General features: G+C 43.2%; 1 protein-coding gene across 2 annotated transcripts in view; it reads right to left on the minus strand.

The window, feature by feature from the left end:
* Positions 1 to 2,922: 2,922 nt before the first annotated feature.
* The window catches only part of Nr1h4 (nuclear receptor subfamily 1 group H member 4), a 40,376-nt gene continuing 18,974 nt past the window's right edge, over positions 2,923 to 24,324 (minus strand). For both annotated transcript variants that reach the window (XM_057758059.1, XM_057758058.1), the window contains exons 4-9: positions 21,886 to 22,019; positions 20,239 to 20,337; positions 19,805 to 19,904; positions 15,547 to 15,693; positions 3,701 to 3,814; positions 2,923 to 3,161 (exon numbers count right to left, since the gene is read on the minus strand). In XM_057758059.1, the coding sequence (XP_057614042.1) occupies positions 2,923 to 3,161; positions 3,701 to 3,814; positions 15,547 to 15,693; positions 19,805 to 19,904; positions 20,239 to 20,337; positions 21,886 to 22,019 (833 nt within the window). The remainder of the gene's footprint in view (positions 3,162 to 3,700; positions 3,815 to 15,546; positions 15,694 to 19,804; positions 19,905 to 20,238; positions 20,338 to 21,885; positions 22,020 to 24,324) is intronic.

The raw sequence follows: 24,324 nt of genomic DNA on the forward strand, positions 1-24,324 counted from the left end.
TGGAGAAAACTAAACTGAAGGCTGGGAGGAAGGAGGCGGAGTCAGAATGAGACGTCGTGGAGTCACTGCCAGAGACAGACATGTTGAAACCTCGCTGGTAGGCCACAAGCCTCACAATAAAATATAAAATAATGGAGATGGGTTAATTCTAGATGTAAGAGCTAGCTAGCAATATGCTTAAGTAATTGGCCAAGCAGTGATTTGATTAATATAGTTTCTGTGTGGTTATTTCAGAAGTCTGGGTGGGCAGGAAATAAACAAGCGGCCGTCCTACAACCAAGTCACCGTCTCAGCGTGAGCTTAGATGTGACCGAAGGAAGCACACCACGAGCATCACATGATGCTCCTACCCTACCGCTGAATGATGCAGGGCTGATTCAACACACAAAATCAATAAAAACAAATAAATCATATAAACAGACTTACAGACCAAAAAATGACAAGATCGTCTCAGTATCTCAATAGCTGCAGGAAAAGCCTTTGACAAAAACCAACAGGCTTCCATGGTAAAAGTCCAAGGGAGGGAGGGAGGGAGGGAGGGAGAGTGGGAGAGAGGGAGAGAGGGAGAGAGGGAGAGAAACTGGAGGGAATATACCTCAATGTAATAATAGCTCTATATAACAAGGCCTATAGCCAACATTATCTTAAATGGAGAAAAACTCAAAACCATCCCTTTAAAGCCAGGGATGAGGCAGGTACCCCTACCTCTGTCCGCTACCCCTGAGTTCTGAGAGTTTCTGAAGCTGGGCCTGGAATGGGGAACCAAGTCCCAAACTGTTCCTCCTGTGGTGTCACAGTTATGCCCCACATGGTAAGCATAGCCTTTGCTACTGGGAGGCTTTGACCACTTCAATACACCCAGACCAGCAGGATGAAGTTGTCTGCAGTGCCCACGAGTTCCCACTTCCCACCACTTCCCCCATGTGTAGTCTGTGGTCCAGAGACGCCAAACCACACCCTGTCCCCCAGACTGACTCTTCCCTTTCAGGCATTAAGAAAGCCGACTTCAGCCTTAATTCTGTCTCTTGTCCAGTGAATGAAGTTCTAAACAATGGACTTGGATGTCTGCATTTTACAGCGGTGGGCTCTGCCTCTTTCCCTCTAGGTCCGGCCTCCTTTGTCTCCGCCCCTTCTTTCACCTGGGCCCATAGAATAAAGAATCTGTGAATCCCCGGGGGAAATGTTACCTGGGCTGTGGAACTGTCTTTGGTTTCTGTGTTAGCCCCGCCCTACTTTCCGCTGGACTCATTTGCAATTCTCTCCCAGAAGTTACAGGATCGTAACAGTCTCCGTACACTCCATGGAAATTAGCGAAGGAATTTTACATCCAAAGAGGACTTTCCTTGTTCTATCAAACAGAACCCAAGTGGTGCTATTTGAATTCTAGGGTTGCTTTGTGTTTCTCTATAGAAACCCGCTGCTTACTAGGCAAGCTCCATTTGGACTTATTTCAGCGGAAAGGGACATTTCTGCTCATTGCCTACAGAAGGAGTTCTGTTGTATTAGGCAAAGGAGGATGGGGAGAAGACAGTCCCTTGAATAAGGAAGGAAGGAAATGAACCGGTTCCTGCTTTGGGGAAGGATAGAACAGCTGTGCACCCAGCTGTAGGAGTGAAAACAATGAGAAAAAAAAAATGACAAACTGTGTGTGCCGAAGCCAGAGAGACGGCAGACTGTCCTGTTGAAACTGTTATCTGCGTGCTCTGTCTGGAAATGCTGCTTCAGGGACCTGGCTACATGGGGGGAGCTGACAGCATGGGAGGGGTCTGACTGCATGGGAGGAGAGCCCTGACTGCATGGAAGGGGGCCCTGACTACATAGGAGAGGTCCTAACTACATGGGGGACTAACTGCATGGGAGGGGGCTCTGACAGCATGGGAGGGGTCTGACTGCATGGGAGGGGGCTCTGATGGCATGGGAGGGGTATGACTGCATGGGAAGGAGGCACTGATTGCATGGGAGGGAGGCCCGACTCCATGGGAGGGGACTGACTGCATGGGAGGGGGTGTGCTGCAGGGAATTTTGTAGGCAGAAAACCATTAACTTCCAGAATGATCAGAAGGCTATCATAAATGAATATCAACCATGGCTTCCCAAGGAACACAAACATCTCTTTTCTAGTCCAAGAGTTTACTTTCTGAAAATTACTGATTCTGTGACTCAAGAATGATGTGGGAGGTCCTTCTGTATATGTGTTGCTTCTATTGGTTAATGAATAAAGCTGCTTTGGCCTATGACAGGGCAGAATATAGCCAGGCTGGAAGACATATATAAAGAAGCAGAGTCAAAGAGATTCCATGTAGCTGCCGAAGGAGAAAGACACCTGGCAAGCCACAGCCTTGTGGCAATACACAGAATAATAGAAATGGGTTCATTTAAGATATAAGAGCTAGCTAGAAGTACACCTAAGTCATTGGCCAAACAGTGTTGTAATTAATACAGTTTCTGTGTGATTATTTGGGTCTGGGCCACCAAGAACAAAAGAGCAGTCTCCACTTATACAATAAGATGTCCATCATCACTTAAAGAAATACTTGTCAATTTTTTTCTCCAAAAGAGAAGTCTGTTGCCATTGCGTTTAGTTTATTGTCTCAGTTGAAACAGCTCTTTAATAAAATACCTGTAATATGTCAAATGAGGAATAAAATGAGGTTGTCCCTAGTTCAGCAGATAGAATTGAAGTAACAATTGATTGAATTAGGCAAACAGGGCATGTCAATGGGGTTTCCTGAAGCCTTGTAAAATGTGGTGTAGAGAAAGCAATTCTACCTAGCCTGTATTTACAACTGTGGGAGTTACACAATTGCTGCATAAATATTCACTGAGATTCTTGAGTGAAACCAGGTACAAATGAAATAAGGGAAGTCAGGCCTCAGATTCGTGTCCCAAGGAGGACCGGGAGCTAGTCCTTCATCCTGCACATCACTGCACGTCCCAGATCTCACAGAGGAGCGGGGTGAACTTGTGGTCATTCACCCTCCAGGACATCAGCATGTCCGCATGGTGATGGTTGAATGTGCGAAGCTCTGTCAAGCGGCCCAGGAGACAGGCAAAATGCTGAGGGTTCTCGGGCTGGTGAATCTTGCACAGTTTTTGTAGCACGTCAAGCAGCGGTTCCTGAAGCTTCTCCACTGCCTCTCTATCCTTTATGTACTGTCTGTCTATTTGAGGGTTCGAAATAAAACAGCAAGATAAAAAAAGCAAAAAACAGCAATTGGGCATAATTATGACAGTGACTAAGCTTTTAAACATCTTTATAAATGTTGTATGCTTAAATGTACAAAATTTTCAATGCAATAAAGTCACATGCATGTACACACACACAGACACAGACACACAGACACACACACACAAGTATATATATTGTAAAATTCTACTTGCTTTAAAGAAGGTGTTATCTTCCTCATTCTTTGAGAACAAAATAGTCTTGTAGAAGTGGTATCCAATTTACTCCTAACGTCTAGAGCCATATTCTCTATGTAGGAGGTGTTCAATATGCAGTTACAGAAACCAGAAGGGTAATATTTTTAAAAAATGCTGAAAAGGTATATTAAAATATTAATGATGTTCTATCTGAATAGTAAAATTATGGCCCATTTTACTTTGTTTGTATCTCTCTGTTTTGTTTAATACACACTGCTATGACTGTCCCGAGAAAGAAGTGAGCAGTATGAAAATCCAAATGCAATAGTAAAATTACCTGGAGAGAGAATGACTATTGCCGTCAGCAGCGCGTATTCTTCCTGGGTCATTTTCAGTTCCCCGACACTTTTATAAAAGCTAAACATGGGAGTTATATATTCATCAGAGATGCCTGTGCAGAAATTGAAAAACACACAGTTACAACAAAAGGCTTTTAACTTTGGTTGTCGTTATTGCAAGTATGTGTGTTCACGTGTGTACGTATATGTTCACGTGTGTACGTATGTTAAAGTCAGGCTACAACTTTGTGGAGCTGGTCCTCCCCTTCTCATGGATCCTAGTGACCACACTCACGTCACCAGGCTGTGTGGCAAGCACCTTTACCCTCAGAGCCATCTCACCAGCCCTCGTTGTGTAAAACCAGAAACGTGCCGATTCACATCTGCCCCCAGCCATATCCACTCACCTCAGCCAAAGGCAGAGTGTGTTAGCAAGGCCAATAGGAAAATCTCCAAAGGACAGCCTTGTGTCTGATGCAATTGTCTCTGAGTTCAGTACTGTCTTTGACCACTGGTGGGGAACAATAATGCTCTTGGGTTAGAAAAACTTCCCAGAGTGACACTGTTTTCTGCATGGGGCCTGTTGCCTTAAACAATATCAGAGCAACATGAACAATGAACAAAACACAGTTGTGCTTCAGTCCAGAAGTATAAGCAATTACACTGAATAAGTTGGCCAGAGTTGAATGGGTTCCAGCCTACCTGACACACCCATTGCCTACCGCGCGTTCGTCAATATGGGGCCACTTTTCTCAAACTTAGGACATCAAACATGACAGATGCCAGGCAGGGACCAAACCTCCCAAGTTTCTCCACACCCACTCCCTTTCTGCTGTCTCCATTCTCAGAGATGGCTGTCCTTGCCACCCAGATGTCCAAGCTGGCAGCTAAATTCTGGTGTGTGGTCCTGCGGTCCTAACCGCTCCCCCTTCCTCCCTGTTGCCTTGCCTCTTGGCATTGAGTTAGTTTCAACCACGTCTCTCATTATCTGGAGGATAGCAACTGCTTCCTCACTCCTGGCTTGTTTATTCTTCTTCAATCCATTCTCTACCCAGATCCAACCTCCCCGAACTTCAAATCACATATTCTCCTCGCTTTTCACACACCTTCGTTGCCTTTCTATGGCTTCTGCTACTCATGTACTTTTCTTTGAAATGGAGACCTCTGCCTCTCTGAGTTTGTGTTTACTCAGGCCTCAGTATGCACTGTGCTCTTGGCTACTCATTTCAAACACAGTGTGCCAAATATCAAACACACCTGGTACCTGGTGCACACCTTTAATCCCAGCACTCGGGAGGCAGAGGCAGACAGATCTCTGAGAGTTCATGGCCAGCCTGGTCTACAAGAGTGAGTTTCAGGATAGGGCTACACAGAGATACCCTGCCAAGGAAGGAAGGAAGGAAGGAAAAAAGGAAAGAAGGAAGGACAAAAGGACCAAACCCAAACACCTTCCTCTAAATACACTCTTTTCCTGCTGTTTCTTCATTAAAATTTCTAAAATTCCACAAGCTCAGGGTATCTCAACCTTCCTAATGCTCCAACCCTTTACTGCAGATCCTCATGTTGTGGTGACCCCCAACCATAAAATTATTTCATTGCTACTTGATAGCTATAATTCTGTGACTGTTATGAATCGTGACATAAATATCTGATACACAGGGTATCTGAAACGCAACCCCTTGTGGGAGTCACGACCCACATGCTGAGCATCCGTGCACTATGAACCTATAGAAAGGTCAGTAACCGGCCCAAAGAAACACAGATAGCAAAAGGTGGTGCACACTTCAAACCAAAGTTGGCAGGCTTTGACTCAGTTTCCCTGCTTTTCTACCCCAGTTTTCCTCTAGCGGGATTCAGCCACTTCAGTCTCCCTCAGCAATTCTGTTTTCCCAGTCTCTGTACACACATGGCTGTCTCTGCTTGGAATACCTTAATTCCCTTTTAACTTCATTATCCTTGTTTATAATTTAAGACTTCTTGTGGCATTTTTTCCCCCTATTGACTCAAAAAATGATTCGTTTGGAGCTTGTGGTAGGTATGGTTTCATTCCAGAGGAGAATGGGCTAAGGACTCAAGGAGACAGGAGAGAGATGGCTCTGACTTGCTGATGAACGGAGACGAGAATGAGCATGCCCGGACTGGTCCATGTGAGACTCTCCTGTTTTCTCCCTTCCTACACCAAACCTAGAGCTGCAGAATTCTGGCTGGACCACAGGAGAACGCAGTCGGATCGCTGACTGGCGGCACACTTTACAGAAAGTCATTCTGTCAGCAAGCCGACTGACTCCTCGCCTTCAGAAGAGTTTGAAGACTCTTGGCCTTTCCCACCATTCCACACAGTGCCCTCTTCTCCCTCTGTGCTTCTGTTCATGTTCTTGACCCCGGTGGATTCTCTCCACAGCAGAGTCTTTGTTTAGCAAGCGGGAGATTGCATCATATGGAAGAATGACCTTTATCCTGCTGCTCCAGAACTGAGTTGAGGACCCATGACCAAACTAGATAGAACTTTAAAGGACTGGGGTGTGAGCCTGGGAATGCGGCTCACAGCTTCCAACATAGGGTTAGAGGCTGTGAGCCAACTCGTGACTTTGAAATCTGAATCCCTGATACGGCCTGGGGCACGTTAATACTTTTGAAGTCATGGTTTTGTCATGTATGAAATGTGACCTGCGTCGAGACAGTGTTATGTAAGATGACATAGAGAGTATTTACTGCAAACCTGCCTCACAGAAAGACCTCAGCGGTAGGCAGTCCTGTAATCCCAACGAACTGGAAGACAGAGGGAGGAAGAGAGCAAGTGTAAGAACTGCCTAAGATACAGAGAAAGCCCAAGGATAGCTGGGTAGCTATGAGACCTGAAGTTACTATGGAGGCCCATGGTGGCCAAGTGCAGAATGACTGTGGTGGGCACAGTCGCAAGGGTTCATCTGCAACACTACCCCTGCGCCTAGGACTCAGGGAAATTACAGGAGCCAGAGGACCAGAGTGTCGGCGTCGTGACAGCGTCTTCTAGATAGGGCAGGGGCAATGCACCCACACAATCTCAGCGTTATGGCTGCCCACGTAAGATCTGCATAGGAACCACATCAACGGACGTGCCAATGTGGATGCGGGAAATTTCTCAAGCCTCCATCCTGGATGAAGAGTTGCGGGTAAGAGAAGAGAGTGCACTGTCTCCAGGGATGAGCCCCCTGATAGCTTGTCTAAACCAGAGGGTTCTACCCCAAATGTAGACACATAGGAGCAATACTAAATGAACCCGACAGACATTCAAGAAGGTGAGGTCTTGAGTTTGTGGGGGTGGGGTGGGAAGGGCGACACAGAAGGAGCTGGGGAGGGAAGGGAGGAGGAGAGCGTTCGCTTAGCTAGTGGGAGGCGTGGGTTCAATCCTCAGTACTGCAGCGATAAAAATGAATAAATAAGCAAAGAGACATACTATTTACATTGTTATGCAGATTTACTGCATCAACAAACTCGCCATAACCTCAATCCATTTTTAGTCTAGATTAACTTTGTGTTCGTCTGCCTTTATAAAATAATATTTTTTTAAATTAATTTCCTATGTGTATGTTGGGGGAGGGGAGACTGGAGGTGTCAGTTATTTCCACCTATGGGTCCTAAGGATCAATCTCAGGCCATCAGGTTTGGCAGCAAGAGCCTGTATCTGCTGAGACATCTTGCTAGGCCAGTATATTTGTGTGTGTGCACGTGTGTGTGTGCGTGTGTGTGTGAATGTGCGTGAGTGCGTGGCTGCATGTGTGCATGTGTATATTTAAAAGATCTTTTAGATTGTTTCCAATTCTGGGGGCCACCTGCGTTGTTGGTATAGTGGTGAGCATAGCTGCCTTCCAATTCTGGGGGCCAGCAATACCACTTTCGGGCATATACCCAAAGGATGATCAATCATACCACAAGGACATATGTTCACAGCAGCATTGTTTGTCATAGCCAGAACCTGGAAACAACCTAAATGCCCCTCAACCAAAGAATGGATAAAGAAAATGTGGTACATTTACACAATGTAGTACTTCTCAGCAGCAAAAAAAAAAATAATGTTATCTTGAAATTTGCAGGCAAATAGATGGATCTAGAAAACAGTATAGTGAGTGAGGTAACCCAGAAAGACAAATATCATATGTACTCACTCATAAGTGGCTTTTAAACATAAAGCAAAGAAAAACCAGCCTACAATCCACAATCCCAGAGAACCTAGACAACAAAGAGGACTCCAAGAGAGAAATGCATGGATCTACATAGGAAGGAAAAAAAAGACAGGGCCTTCTACCTATACCGGAACTCACTATGTAAACCAGGCTGGCCACTGCCTCCCACGTGCAGGGATTAGAGGCATCTGCACACACCTGGCTAAACACGTCATTTTACTTTACTTGGGATGAATGCCACTCATCTGATCAGTGTTCTGCTTCAGCATTTTCCCGGACATTAAAGCAAAACAAAGGTTTGTAACTTCTTTTTTTTAACTAAAGATTTTCTTTTTCGTCTTCAAAAATTAGCAGTCTTGGCTGTAAATGGAGTACATGCCCCTCATCCTAGCACGTGGAAGACTGAGGCAGGAGGATGTCGAGGTCAGAGGGCAGCCCAAGGCACATAGCAAGACTCAGTCTAAAATCAAGCACGGCTGTCCTCATGCCCCTGCCATATTCAGCGTCTGTACCCACGAGGGGAGATCAGCTCAAGTCACGACCGGGCTACAACTTTGTTTTGTTTTTACCTTTTAAGAGAGAACTTCAGTAAATTCTTGATGGTTTTAAACTTTTTGAAAAGATTTATGTGGAACAATTTTTTATTGACCCTTCTTCAAAATACATTAAATTATGCTATGACTACCAAAATAATCTGTTTCTAGCCAAATTACATTCATGTTTTCACCAGAGTGGGACCAGCGCCCATGAATAATTTCCTACTTGCCCCAGCTGTATCTCCAACTGTATCAGCATCTGCATATATCATCAAATAGGCTAAGGACCAAGTGAGGAGGTGTCACCGAAGGCCCTGCCGTACATTCATGCATCTGAGAGTTGCTCAGTTTATTTACTAGTAACCACACAGACTTCTGTTCCTTTCGGATGACTCAGCTGTGTGAATGAGCAATCGCGTTTTTATTATTTTAAATCATTGACTTCCTTACAAATGACTGCCTCGTCCCAGGAAGTCTCTTTTGAGAGTACTGATCTGTCAGCCGATGTCTCATGAAGCGTGGGTAACTGTTTCCTTGGAACACGTAAGGAGAGGCCAAATGCCTAGACAATAGACCAGAATAAATCCTGACAGTGTGAGCCATAGCAATATTTCATTACGTGTTTGTTTATGTGTGTATGCACATATACATGTCATGCACAGATGTGGAGGTCAGGGGACAATGTCTGGGTGTCGGTCCCTGGGATCAGACTCAGATGATGGGGCTTTGTGACGAGCACCTGCCTCTGCTGAGCCATCACTTTAAATGCCACGGGATTTAGAAACCATCGAAATCAACTTATCCGAAAATGTTCAATAATTAGAATTCATCTTTGATCGCCAACTTTTCTGATTCATTCATCCTTCTAAATCCTCACTCTGCAAAGATGCTGCCTCTTGGAATTAATTATAGTTGATGAAGTTTGGGAAAAAAATAAGTTAGAATGCTTACTATAATTGTTTTATTTGATACATGTTGTAGAAGCCAGGGGTATAGAAAAATATAGAAAATAAGTAATAGGTGAGTTTTTAAAATTGATTTTCCTGCAAGACAGATCAAGCGTAAGTCTTCTCTGGGAGCCAGAGTCAACGTCGTTACTAAGGACAGAAGTGTAAACAATAAAACTATGAAAGCGTAATGACAACATCATCCTGAAGGGGGCAGCCCTTTCCCGTTCTCCTGCTTCCCTCTCTCCAAACACTTGAATTTGTTTCATTTTTCACTTAGGACCAGCTGGCTCAATGTTGGCCACAAGAGGGCCACAAGAGTCAAACTCACCCATCGACACTGACTTGGAAAAGTCCTCTGGGGAGGGGCGCCCCTGTGATTGGTGAATTAATTATTTAAGGATGAAAAAGGTCATCTGAAAGAATAACCTCAGCAAAAACATTGTTGTACTTTCTCTTTGCTCTGTGTTTTGAGGGTGCTAGGGATCAACCCCGGAGCCTCGGGATGCCAGACAAGGGCTCGGCCACTACTCTCTTTAAATGTGTCGTTCTTACCTAGCTGACTTCCTAGTGTTAATCGGGAATGAAAACAGGCAGTTTCTCTGATGTGGGAATATGTACTGTATATCATGTACGCCACATTTCCCAGTACTCTTGATGCCTCTGTATGATTTATTCTTATCGGTGGCCTCAAGATAGACCGGGCACCTTGTTTAAAATGATGCTATTTGCTCAAAACCACGTAATCTGAATTTTCCCCAGAAATAACACCACGCCAGTAGCACATAAGTTTTAAATACACACCTGAGCATAGCATCCAAGCCTATGCCTTCAACTCTTCAAACCGAGTTTTCCCTGCCCCAGCGTTCTCCTGATGAATGAATGAACAACAGCCTTTCTAGGATCCTAAAGTTTAGTTTGTTCCAGACCAAGACCCAACCACTCTTCATTCCCATAACAGAGGCAGCGTCCAGAGACGGCAGCACAATTCTGGCCGCTGACCTTAAAGGGGACGCTCCTGGAGCTCCCTCTAGAGATTTCCACTCTCCTTCTCCCTTTCAACCATGACTGTTGTCTTGCTTGGAGGTGATGCTTACAGTCTTTGACCACTAACTAGAAGAACTTGCCTGAGGTTAAAGACAACACCCAAGAAGAGAAGATGAAGAAGACAGCAGCTGTGTTTCTCTGTGTGCTGAGCCCCCAAATTAACCGTTTCTACTGGTGCCTCTTCTGGTTTTTGAGCTAACATTTCCCCCCCTACTTTTCAAAAATGTTATCAACTTCAGGGCTTCAGTACATGACTGACAAGCAGCCAACCACTGAATTACATCCCTAATACTTACAAACTTGTGTGTGTGTGTGTGTGCATACGAGTGTGTAAGAGGTCAACACTAGCCAGCTCCCTTCATCACTGAACTTGTTGCCTACTGATTGGGCAAGACTAGCTGGCTAACGTGCTCCAGAGATCTTGTCTCTGTCCCATGCAGCACTGGGGTCCCAGGCATACGTGTGGGAGCCCTTAAGTGACTCGGTTTCTATCTGGAGTCAGTTCTGACTTTAAAAAGTCATTTGAGTTCAGGCTTGCCTGCTCTGCCTGTGTGAGAAATTTCTGATTAAACCCATGGGAAAGAGCATTTTCCCCATGAGAAAAGAACATATTGTCTAGAAAAAAGCACACTGCCAATACCAAACCTTAGAAACATCTAGATAAGACAGGACACTGCTTACTCAAGGACAGGAATGGTCTTGTAGGTAGATCCTGACTGGGCTGTGCCTTGCTCTGCTTTTGTATATAAGCAGGTTCTGAAATAAACTCGGGGCTGTACAGAGTAAGCCGGCAGTTGCCCGAATCCATCCTGTGTTTTCTTTTCCATCTCTATTTCTTTTAGTCTGACGTTTCCTTAATCCTCGCGCCCCTGTGCAGATACCCGCAGCTGATTTTGCTGGAGCACGCTCTAACACATACACACCCAGCTTTTAACATGGATGCTCAGCTCAGGTCTTTGTGCTTGCACAGCAGGCCCTTTCCTGAAAGAGAGGACCCGCTCCTTGTTTTCTTCCCTTCTAAAAGCCACGTTCAGCTGGATTTTCTGTGACCTTCATCCAAGATCATAACTGATAGTGTCTCTAACAGAGGACGCAGACAGCTCATCTTCAGGGTTCCTTCCCTGAAATATAACCTAAGGCCCCTGTTAAAGCAAGGCACTGCCCCTGTGTTCAAACACTACTTTCCCCAACCACAGTGGGGGAGTAGAATTAGCTACTTTTGTCTCTAAATTCAAGTTGACCACACCTATCCAAATCACAGCTCCCCTTCTCACCATGGTATAAAGACTAAGCACAAAGTTATAAGGGAAGAAACAGGGACTATGTCCCCATGCGGCCTTGCCTGGGATGGCTGCCCTAAAGGAGTTCCTTATTAATCTTGGGAATGTATCTCTACTAATTAGCATCCTGATGGAGACACGGAAATCCATACACGTTTGCTCAGCTAGACAGTGCTATGTTTATCCCAGTTCCTATGACAAAGGTGACGTAGCTATAACATGTAATAAAGGCAAGAGATATCATTAAAACAACGGAAGGGTCAGAGAGACTGCTCAACAGGTAAAGGCGCTTGCTGCATAGGCCGGGCAACCTTAGGTCGGTTCCTGGAACCCGCAAAAAGGTGGAAGGAGAGAACCAATTTCACAAAGTTGTCTGGGACCTCTACACACATGCTGTGCTATGTGCAATCACAAGCATAACACACACACACACACACACGCAATAATAATGAGTAAGATTTTGAGAAGACCACTAAAGCCTTCTTAAAATACTAAGATAGGTTTCGATTGCTAGACTCTAACCAAGTGAGTTATTTGGGCCTTGACTACCAGCTCTAATTTTAAAAAGCTTCAATCAGTTTAACTATTTAAAAAGAGGTTAATTTAAAATATTAATAAATAATATGCCCTGCATTAGTCCTGGTAGCAAACGTGTATTCGCTCAGATTAGATTTTGCTAGGGGTTGGGACTCATCAGAGTTTGGGATGCCAAGTTTCCGATTGAACTCAACAAATTATATCCATATAAGTATACCTAGTGGGCACTGGGCATCACAGCAGTGCCAGGCCAAGGTCTCAAGCAGTTAACGGACCAACAGAAGAGGTGGATATGTACATAAATATGTACGGCCCAAGGCTGAGCAGTACAAGGTGTTAGAGACGAACAAGGTGTCTGCCCAGCAGCACTAAAAATATCAGCTCCTAAACGACTTCAAAACTTCTTCATGTGAAGGCAGTTGCTTTCTATAAGTCAGCCTCAAGGGGTCCATGTCAAAATTAACATGGGATCCCTTTGGAAAGTCAAACTAGAGGAGGTAAGGATGTAAGCTACCTTAAGCAATGCCTTTCTCATAAACGGTGTGCATTTAGAACTTTGCATTTTCAACCCTTTGGAAGACAGTATTTGAACTCATCGCCGGTTTACCCGTTTCTCATGTCTCACGCATGTTTCAAAGGACAGAAAAGAGGCCTTGTATACTCTACTGCATACAGTGTCGTCTAGCATGGTTCTGTTGCTAACTACAACTTCGTCACCCTAATACAAGTGTCTTGTTTCTCTGACCTCGTTGTCTGGAATCATTCGAAGAAGCAGCTTGATGTCGCTAGCCACTGCTTGTCTTTTATTCCCCTGACGGAGGGCGATGATGTGTTTTTCTGGGTTTTATCCTGACTGGCCAAAAGCTGGTAGATCTTAGACCTTGGCAAATGACAGGGGCAATAGATAGCAAGAACACAGGACCTCCAAAATCCTTACTCTCATTTCCTAGGTGTGTGCTGATCCGCTGTGCAGCCTTGGCCCATCGAGGCCACTGAGACTACTTAAAGATGCAAGAAAAAAACATTCCAAGTCTTAAGATACACTGTCATCCTGACAAATACTTGTGAATTGAATATTACTTTATATATTGTGGGGGGAAAAGACACCCCCAAAAGCCTTGGAAATGTTAGGATTTACTTAAATTTGAAACAGACCAAACAAGTTGTTTCATTTTATGAGGTTGTTGCTGCCGAGTGCCTTGCTGTCCAAATGCACATCCATTAGAGTTAAACAAGCCCAATTCAGCCCTATCACAGTTTATAGTATCATATGATTATTCTTATTTTTATTAAAACGTTCAGTCAGAAGCCTAGTTTGCATTACAATACCACATTTGGAATAAAACATTGATGCGAACAAATTGTATAGAAACAATTCCACTGCCAGAGACTATGTCAGCTACAAGTTCTGTAGCTTCAATTAACACAAATCAACACTCGCTCCCTTTAAGTAACAGCATCTCAGGAGATGGTATCTTTGTGGCTATAATTTGGGTAATGATAATAGAAACGGCATAAATCTGCAGAACAAAAAAATTAATTTTTATATTGTAGACTTTAAAGACTTCTTCTGTAGGCATCAACAGGGTGAATTTGAAAGACTGTGTTATCCTAGAAATAATGCATCACAGAAATGAGGCCTACTACATTAGCATGAGAATAAAAGGTCTTCTTAAAGGTCATCTTGAAAGATCGGGTTTTGATGTGATATGTGGACACACAGTGTTCTGAGAGTCTGCTGGGAGTAAGGGGCTCATGAATATTAATAAATGGAAGACATACCGTCATGGATAATAAAATACAAGGCATCATGTGAGTTCGGGTGGTTTTCACTGTCACAATACCTGGTTGGTATTTAGAGACAGCTTCTTATTATGAACCAGAGACATGCATATTTATTGGCACGGATTATATTCTGGAAGATTTTATCACTGAACTTTCATGAAATTGGAAAAAAACCACAGTTTTCAACTTACAACGTTATAAGTAAAGATGATTTTTTTTTTAGACTCTGACACATATTTAACCCAAAAGAGCTCGTCATTTCTTGTTTAGCTATTCCATTTGTTTCTGTCTGTGTCTCCTTGCTTCTCCTCAGTCCCTGCAATAATACATCTCCATCATAACCAGAAGGATCTTTCTGTGGCAGAGCTAAGATCATGATGTGTTTGTTGAGAATGTTATTAAGGTTTTCTATTGTACTGGCGTTAAACGACTTCTGTGGTGTTCAGTGTCCCTAATAGCCTAGTCCATTTTCAGCTTCATAGACAATACTTTCTAAAACATCCGGGCACTTGTGAGTGCTGGACACGGGATTCCCTCGTTTGGCTACGGCCTTGCATTTGCTCTGCCTGTGTCACTATGTCCTCACTGTCACAGCCTGACACGTTCCTAACCATCCTCCGTGATGCACTCGTCAGCTTCTGAGCCTGTCCAATACACCTTCCCAGGGATGTGGGCCCTCTCCCGGGTTCCAGATTTTTAGGGGGTCATCTTACGTCATCCACCCCCATTCCCCAACCCATACATAATCTCATAGTAAAATAAAAACATCTTATTTTAAGGATCCCCCCAAGAAAAATTAGACAGAATTTATGGAAATTCATCCCAGTGTCTCTTGACAGTCCCTGCCATAATATCACTCCATAATATTCATAATACTGAATAATGCATAGTGTGATTTCATTTTGCCTCCTAATGGGTAGTGTAGTATATTGATTTAGATGTACAGCTTCTAGCTGAGGATGTAGCTCAACAGAATGGCCAAATGCCCACCACATGCCATGCCCTATTCAATTCCAATCATTGCAAAATAAAACTAAAAAGACATATGGCTTCCGGAGACCCAAGTATAGTGAGGATGATATTAGAACTGATTTCACAGGACGATTTTTAGGCTTGGCCTGAACCACATGTAAATTACTCAGAACAATGTCTGGAATCCTGTGTGTGGTGTATAAGTACTGATTATAGTTGTTTCTTATTTTATTTTGAATAGGACGGATAATAGCTTGATACTAGTCTTTTATCCCTATAGACTGGGAATAAGTGAATCTTTTTTCTGAACTGGCTAAACACAATTTAACTGTACTATTTTCAATCCGATGAACTTTCAATATTTCTTCTCCCAACCCTTCATCTTAGTTCAGAGAAGAATATTTTGATGTTACCAACAGGATTTTTGAACTAGGAGTCCCAATCGCATCTATTTAACCTCCGTCTTTTAGAGCTGTTCTTCACGCTAAGCATTGTGTGATGCTGCCTGGTAGACTAGGTGCCATTGTCATAATATGTGTGCCAATTTTACTCGGATTAACAAACCCTTTATCACTCACCACTGTTTCGAATTCTTTCTTCCAACAGGTCTGCATGCCCAACGGGGAGTTTCTTATTGAAGATCTCTGCCGAGCGGAGGAACATGGCTTCAACCGCAGACCCTTTCAGCAACGCAATCTGATCCTCATGGTCCAATGTCTGAAACCCTAAGGTCATAGTCAAGCAAGGTCAAGGGTTGTGTTTGTCCAACAATAGTTCATGCTGTTTATATAGGATAATATGGCAACACACTATAGATTTCATCATCACCATCATCCTCACTGATCAAGCACCTCCATCAACCGACCCTATCTCATGGTAGGTCTTCAAGTGGAGTGCACTGAGTACTTAAACTGAGCCCCCCAAAGAGAAGCTGACTTTTTTCTTCACGGAGTCAGATTTACTGAAGGAAGGCAGTGAAAGCAGATGCCAAGTGCACAGCAAGCACACACATAAAGGCAGAACCTGGCTGACTCACATGAAGTGACCCTTGGAAGCTGGATGTAGGCAGATCGGCTCTGAGTCATTATTCTGGTCACACCTGGCATACAGGGTCAACTCGGAAAATAAAAGCACCCGGAGCCAGAAAAATACTCTTGATGTGTCCTAAATATTGGGCTGATTTGTGAGGCTTAGTCAGAATGTAGAGCATGAGCCACACATCCCACAAGTCTATTGGTGTCATCTTGAAGTATGTTCTCTGAGCTAAGGTCTACACCGTGGCGTGTGGAGAAACAGATAAAGCCGGGGAAGACTATTAACCTAAAAGAACAGAACGCCACCTGGAAAACACAAAGTCCTCATGCGGGCTTTTAGAGCTCCCCCACCCTCTGCAAGTGCTCTGACTCCCTCCCCATGTCCCCTCTCCCTCTCCTCCTCCTTCCTCCTCAGGCCCTCGCTGTATTGGGAGCTGAAAGGCTGGTGTTGTCTCATGAAGGCTCTTCCCTGGCTTCCCCATCCCCGCCCCTCACAGGTGTCAGTTATCTCTGCACAGCTATCCGGAGTAAAGCTCCAAGCTCTCCCTAGATCCTGCTTCATTTCTGTCCACAGAAGGACCACTACCTGTCATGATACAGTGGATTCATTTCATTATGTATTGTTTGCTCCATATGTTGCAATATAAACTTTTTAGAGCAGAGACTGTCTATTTTTCTTACTTTTGTAGCCTCAATGCCTGGACACATCATAGCCACCTACCACCATTTGTTGGACAGCAGAATGAGTGATAAAACCCCACAATTTTTGTGCATGATGACACATGAGGACGAGAGACAGAGACAGAGAAACTGTCATCAGGGTCTAATGGCTAAGGAGAGGGTTAGACAGCAAAGGGCATTCAAAGAGAGCAATGCTAAGGATTCACAGTCACCAATCGAACTGGACCAGAGAGTTAGCTAAGTTAGTAGAGTGACTGCCCAAGCCTACATGAAGCCTTGGGTCCCATCCCTCCCCTTAGCGTTACATAAAATTTAAAATTGGATGTGGGGGTATGTGCCTGTAATACTTGTGAGGTAGAAGCAAGGAGATCAGAAGTTCAAGGTCATCTTGTATTATCTCATGAGTTTGAGGTCAGTCTGGCCTCCATGAGGAAAGTCACTATACTGAGACCCTAAGGACTCCTGGGAAGATGGTCAGGGTCACAGGTTCTGCTCACTGGATCTCCAGCACCCTGGACAGTCTCTGACAGAGGCTGTTCTAAATAGAAAGACTAATATCCACAAAATTTCAATACTGGCATTATACTAGCCTTGCTGATACTTGTAGTGTTATTTCTAGAATATTATTAGGGGGAAATGGTCGACAAAAGCCTTTTGTCTTTTATTTCCTTCTGTGTTTTAAGATTTTTTTCTTCTGCTTTATTCATTGAACACATATCAATGCACTCTCCCTCAGAAACAGGAACCAGGAATGATGAGGAGCTAAGATATTGTCACTGCTTTCAGAGAGCCACATCCCCGATGCCTCTTGTCACCTATTATGACTTAGATCCAGAGCAGCTGACCATGTAAGCTGAAAAACATCTTCTCAGAAATAATTTTAGAAACTGTCATAGCCCTCTCTACCTTGTTCACTTATTCCCCCCACAATGTGTCTTTGTGTGTGTGTGTGATCTTGGTTTTGAATCAAGATGGGTGTCACCTTAATTAGCATATATTAAATTAAGCTCCTCTTTCATTGCTACTAAAGAAACAAGAGAATATTAATGTCTCAATGACAGCGAGAACTTTCTCTCCACGTTTTTATGAGTTTCATTAGGCTAATGTCTATCTGTAACACAGTTAATAAAAGAATGCTGGGAAATAGCCAGCAAATTAGCATGTCTAATTAAAAACCTATGTCAGAAGTTATCGTCTGGAATTTAACAAATATTATTCGGTTACTGAAAGTATTGATTACACTCTATACTACGAAATTGTAAATGCACTTATGTTTTTCAAAATCTTTTGAGACAAATTTTATCAGGTAGCCCAGGCTAGCTTTGTTAATGTTTTTCCATGGACACAATCAACTCTCAGACAACACTGATGCCCCAGATACACGGACGAGGCCGGTTGGGGAATGTGGCTTGGCACTCCCGGTTCTTTCCTGGAGAAAGTTCATATGCTGAGCACATCGGGACATAGTCTTTCCTTTCCCTTACACAACCCCTATGCATTTTTGAATCTGTCTTCCACGTTTCCTCCTTCTCTCTTCCGCCTCTCCTACTCTTACTGCTTTATTTTGAGTCTTCTTCCCCAGACTTCCTGAGGAGCAGACTAACTGTTCCTCATGCTTCTTGTCTCTTTCCCCTCAAGTCCACCTCAGATAAACCTGGTAAGGCCATCTATCTGCAACCAAAATTTCATCATTTCCTGAAACCTCTTTACCACCCAGGGGGCAGCAGCTAAATCCCATAGTTCCAATTTGTTTTACTGTGTAACCAAAGAGCATAATCCTATAGCTACACTGACTTGCTTCTCCAGTCGTGTGTGTGTGTGTGGTTGTGCGCACGCGCGTGCAGGATGGTGTATAAGTTCATGTGTACAGGTTTTTATTGTGTGTGTATCTGTGCATGCATGTGGGTGTGGCTTTGTGAAAGTCAGAGGTCAACATTGAATATCTTCTTCAAACACTCTCTCTCCATTTTAGTTTTGAGACAGACTCACTGATCTGATCTGGACTTCCTGTCTTTTCCTCCCCAGTTCTGGGGTTAGAGGAGCACAACACCCATGCCTGGCTGTTTACTTAGGGCTGGTGATTCAAAATCAGGCTTGTGTCTTTGACCTGTGCAGGTACCTGCGAACATGTGTGTGCAATAAAAAATAAATTAAAAAAATACTGACTTGTATATAATTCTTCCTGAGGGCTCAGGTTTTCTCAAATCCATTTCCCTTCCGTTCAGGTAGCGCTGTGTCTGTGTCTGTGTGTGTGTCTGTGTACGTATTTGGATATAATACTTTAACTACTCTTCTTTAAGGGAATAGCCTTAATTGGGTATCAACCACTTCTTATTGAATAAGTGGATAAGTGACAACTTTACAAAGTCTCAATCCTGAACTACTGATTTGGAAGATTTTTTTTCTTTTTTAAGAGCACGATCTAATGTATACCAGGCTGGTCTCAAACTTAATATGCAGCCAAGAATGGCCCTAAACTTCTGTCTCCCCTGCTTCTACCTCCTCCTCCTCCTTCTTTTTTTTTTTTTTTAAAAAAATATTTATTTATTTATTAGTATACTGTGTTCTGCCTGTATGCTTGCCTGCAGGCCAGAAGAGGACACCAGATTTCATTACAGATGGTTGTGAGCCACCATGTGGTTGCTGAGAATTGAACTCAGGTCCTCTGGAAGATCAGCCCGTGCTCTTAACTGCTGAGACACCGGGATTTCTAAGCATATACCCTCAGGCCGCGTTTACACAGCTCCAGGGATCAAACTCAGAGCTTTGTGTGTGTTAGCCAAGTATGAGACCAACTGAGCTACACCTCCAGCCCAAGGAAGGACGATTCTAAATGATTCTGAAAATACGTTCTGCCTCTAACTTTTCATGTCTAAAGTAACTGGAAACATCAAGTCAGATATGATTTTATGGTTGAAGCTCTCAGCATGATAGGGAAACTGTACAGTATAGCAGAGTGATTGCTATGGAAAACCCCCAGTAAAAGAAACCTTGACGACAGACCTGGTCACACCAGAACGCTTTAAGAACTGAACAAATATTGTACACGGAGTGATTAATATGATCATGGCACATGTTATACATTTCAAGAACATTCACATTTATTATTTTTAAAAAGTACCTGGAAGCTTTTTTGTGAATTCTACAAGAACCTGTACATGACTGGTAGCCATTTCTGTTAATATGAGAAAATTTTCTTCTGCACTAAATTCTTCTTTTAACTAAATTTTAAGAAAAAAAGTGAACGATTAATAAATAGACAGGGTTAGGACAACTCCATATAAAACCATTAAAGGAAAGCAACAGACTTGAATAGTGGAATTTATAGGCCCAGATCAATTTCTCAGATCTTTGGAAATCAAATGCTATTTACAAGGTAGATCTGTGGCTTGTTTAATTACTTAAAGGTAATAAAAGTTTGAATATATTACTGGAAATCTCAATACAATCACTTTGAGCAACACATTTATATATAAATCCCACCACCTTAAAGGTACTAAAAGCTCCGGGAAAATGCTAACTTTAAACAAGTGTATTTTCAAAAAGCATACATACGATTTTATTTGTTATTTCCTGCGGCATCCTCTGTTTGCTATACGAATCCACAATATAATGCAGAAGGTTCTGCTGATCTGGGGTGAGTTCAGTTTTCTCCTGCACTGGCAAGAAAATGGAAGGTGTTAGGGAGGGTGGCTAAAGACACATTCCAATACATACACTTATCTGAAAGGAACTGATAGCAAGGGATTTTTCAAAGCCTTAAGAGCTATGGGCTTTCATGGAGTCGAAAGTCAGTTTCTCTGCGTCCTGGCACACGCAGCTACGTATTTCCCTAAAGTTGTCTCAACTTTGCTGGGTTTTCCTATTTAGAAAAGATGAGCAATAAAATATCCTCTTCGTGTATCTCATGGGAATAAACAGAGTGAATACGGAGGCTGTTGAGCCCCGTCATACTTGAAGGTCAGCAGAGGTTCAAGGTTAAACCATCACTTGAAAAGGTTTCCTGGGTGTTATATACATACTCGTCTATATTCAAGGGTGGCAAACTGTGGCCTGTGGACCAATTCCATCTTTGCGAATAGAAAGCTTTACTGGAACGTGGCCATGCTCCTTTGCGGATATATTGTCTGAGCTACTTTTGAATTAAAATGGCAGTTATATAGCGGTCGTAAAGAACACATGGCCAAAGCCTAAACGCCTACATGTCTAGCATGTTATAGACAACAGTCTGCTGACACCACAGTCATGAGTCTGCTCAACCCAGACCCCAATCAGCTCTCTGGGTCTCCACTGTCTCTGGAGAAATAGGAACCACAGTGTCAATGTTTTGCTTTCTTACACCAAAGCATTACTGATGAGCACTTTGGCAGAACGGTCCTTTCTCATAAGATTACTTTTCCTGATATCAGTGCAAACCACAAGTTTAACAACCTAACAGGATGAAGAGCTCCTCTCCCAACACGTCCAGGCAGAGGTGTAGCCTGCACGTCATGGCTTATTGTTTTTCAGCTAAGCACATAAGAACCGTTCCTGTCGCTCGGTCATTTCTCATGGTGTGTGTGTCTAACCAGGCCAGTTATCCCCTTTGTCCTTAGTTATCCAATGGATTTCTTACGAGAGTTTTTTTTGATTCTATGAAAAGGGTTTCCTCTGTTGAGACACATATGTGTGGTATCCTGCTTTACCCATTGATGAGGACCAATCCACGGCCTCTGCTAGGTTCAGACTTCCCAAGTTGGAGCTTTCCCTCTCAAGGGCAAGGTGTGGCGAGTGGGCAGAACACAGGCCAGGGAGTGCAAGCTTTTCATCCCAGAATTCTGTAGGCAAATCCCAGCCCTTGGGAGACAGAGGCAGGTGTCTCTCTGTGAGCCAGAGGCCAACCTGGTCAAAATAATGTGTTCTGAGACAGCCATCCACAGTGAGATCCTGTCTCCAAAAAAAAAAAAAAAAATCCTAAAGTGGAAAACTCTATCCTGAAGACTAAATCGTTTCCACTGGCAGCCATTAGGTAGTAGTGGCCAAGGGAGAAGAACCTTAGATACTGCTATTATTTAAAATCTCATGCCTCTCCCTCTTGATTCAAAAGAAAAGGAGAACTCCATTTCAGTGCACAACTGAGATGGAAACTTGGGCTGTGGCTAAGGCCTCGGGTTCCCGGAAGCACAATCCCGGCTGGTTTTGGCAGCGCCATCACTCTGTTACCCTGCATGACTTGGTGGTGGAGGTCACTTGTCGCGAGTCATGCCCTTCGCCGTCCTCACTCACAGTCTTCTCTGCATGCTGCTTCACGTTTTTCCTCAGTCGTTTAGACTTACATTGAATTTCAGTTAACAAACCTGAAAGAAAGGGGGAAAAAAAGCATAGGCAATCCTATTGGGTGTGTGGTCCCAATGCAGCTCCTACGTGGTCAGTTCAGGGGACGCGTCAGGATTAATTGATTAATTAATTCTAGCTCATCTGGCCTTTGAAAGGAGAAGGCCAGGCAGAGAGGTGGCTTCATGATTGAGAGGACTTGCTGCTCTTTCAGGGGACCCAAGGAGCTGGTTTCCAGCTCCCACATCACATGTGGACAGGTGCCTCCCACTCACCTGTGTGTGATTCCAGCTCCAGGGACCCCACGCCCTCATCCGGCCTCCTCAGGTGCCCTACATACATGGCATTGCATGCACACAAATGCTTATGCATAAATTAAAAAGGAAAATAAATCTTAAGTAAAAACAAAAGGGTCATTTTTAAGATTTGATTTTGAGTGAGGCATTCGCCAGCTGGGAGTCTTTGTCTTCATTAATAAAATATAAATATTGCTGCAGAATTTTCCTTAAGTGTGATTAGATTTTTTAAAAAAAACAACTGCGTTTTATATAAATAATATGTAATATTAAAGGATTATACCAAGCACAAGATGATCAGTCAATGGCATGGTAAGTAACCAGCTCCCTGGCTTTGGTCTAGACAACCAGGAAAGCTGGCTTCAAAACTGACAATTATTATTTTCACCTGTATTAATGCTGTTCAATAAAAAATATATTCAGTTTCACATTAAACTTGTTGAATAACATAAATTTGAACCTCTCCCGGAAAAAAAATTAAATCCTATTAATCCATACAAGTTATTTAAAAATATAAAGGTTACAGTACTTAATGTGATTGCTTGGTCCCTGTGTTGAAGACAAAGCCCCTAGCATGCTACTGGGAGACACTGGAACCCTTGGCAGGGACAGGGGGCTCATAGTGGATCTGTGGATCATTAGTGTGCATCCTCAGATGGGACTGTGGGACCCCAGCTTCTTCCTCCTTCCTTTTTTTTCTTCCAGGTCATGAGGTGAGTTTTTCTCTGTCATCAGCTCCTGCCCTTTGCCCTGCAGTGCCTCTTCCAGAAGTTTCAACAGTCGTGGAAACCAGTGCGGAACTTCTAAAAGCCCGAACCACAAGAAATGTTTTCTCTTCATAATTCTCCTGGGCATTTTTAAATAATAATAGAAACACAACCGACATAAAGTGTCTGATTTTTTTTTCATGACCTCGTAATGTCATTGATTGTACTTGGAGCTTTAACAGGCGATACTGAAATACCTTCCGTATTTATTGGACTTCTTTGTTCTCTCAATGACAACGCAGCACGGCTCATGAAAGGTCACTGTGCAGAAACTTGTGCAACAGCTACATGTCTGACAGGAAGATTCTTGTGCTTGTGAAGAAAACTGTGGACTTTTGTGGTGAGGGTCTCTTGCAAAATGAGCTCAGACGGAACAAGCTCATATTTAAGTAATGAGCAACACAAAGCATCCTGTGTCTAAGTATTTCCATCGTGAGATTGGATTGCAGCCGTCACCCCTGTTCAGGTTCTTCTTTCATGGATGCTAAGATGGGATCGTGGTCGGCCTATATTAAACTTTCATCCACCCAGGGATGGATGATTTATTTACACAGACCGATTTTTCCCCCTCCTGCACACATTGTTTCTCTGGGTACATCCCCGTCGCTTATACAGCTTGGGAACAATAGGGCTGGAGTCACCTTCCAAGGGCTTTTATTTCACTTGGCGTTCCCTTCCTGAATGTTGTCATCCCCTTGGTGACATTTGTTTGCCTGTTTGTTTTGAGGAGGAACAAGGCAATATCTCTAAATCTGAGTGGGCCGTAGGATGAAAAATTAATGATGTTTTACTAACAGGCATTCCAATTTCTGATGAATATGGTGATTCCTCATAAAGCCGGTGTTTAATACAGTGTCCCCTTATCAGATTGAAGGACAAAATTATATTAAAACTGGGGGTAGTTAATTTCCTGTGGAAACCTATACAAACTGGCTCACAGCCACCCTAAGAGGAGACGAATTCTTAATAAAATGACTTAGCTTAAAACCCTATTTAGATAGTTCAGAGGCAGTTATCGTCCTACAACTATGAATTTTTATGGTAATTAAGCAATAAATAAGAGGTACATTAAAACCATTTTTAGAGGACCCTCCCAGAATGCCATTCGTTCTGTAAGTTCATTGCACCAAGTTATTTCCATAGTATGTTAATGACATATCACTCTGTGTATAAATTCCTTACGACAAAGGAAAACAGAAACCAAACCAAGCCCCAGGTATTTCTTTCAGAGAAATAGGATGCTCTTTACGTGGAAATTTAAACAA

This window comes from Chionomys nivalis, chromosome 25, assembly GCF_950005125.1.
Source record: "Chionomys nivalis chromosome 25, mChiNiv1.1, whole genome shotgun sequence".
Classification (NCBI taxonomy): domain Eukaryota; kingdom Metazoa; phylum Chordata; class Mammalia; order Rodentia; family Cricetidae; genus Chionomys; species Chionomys nivalis.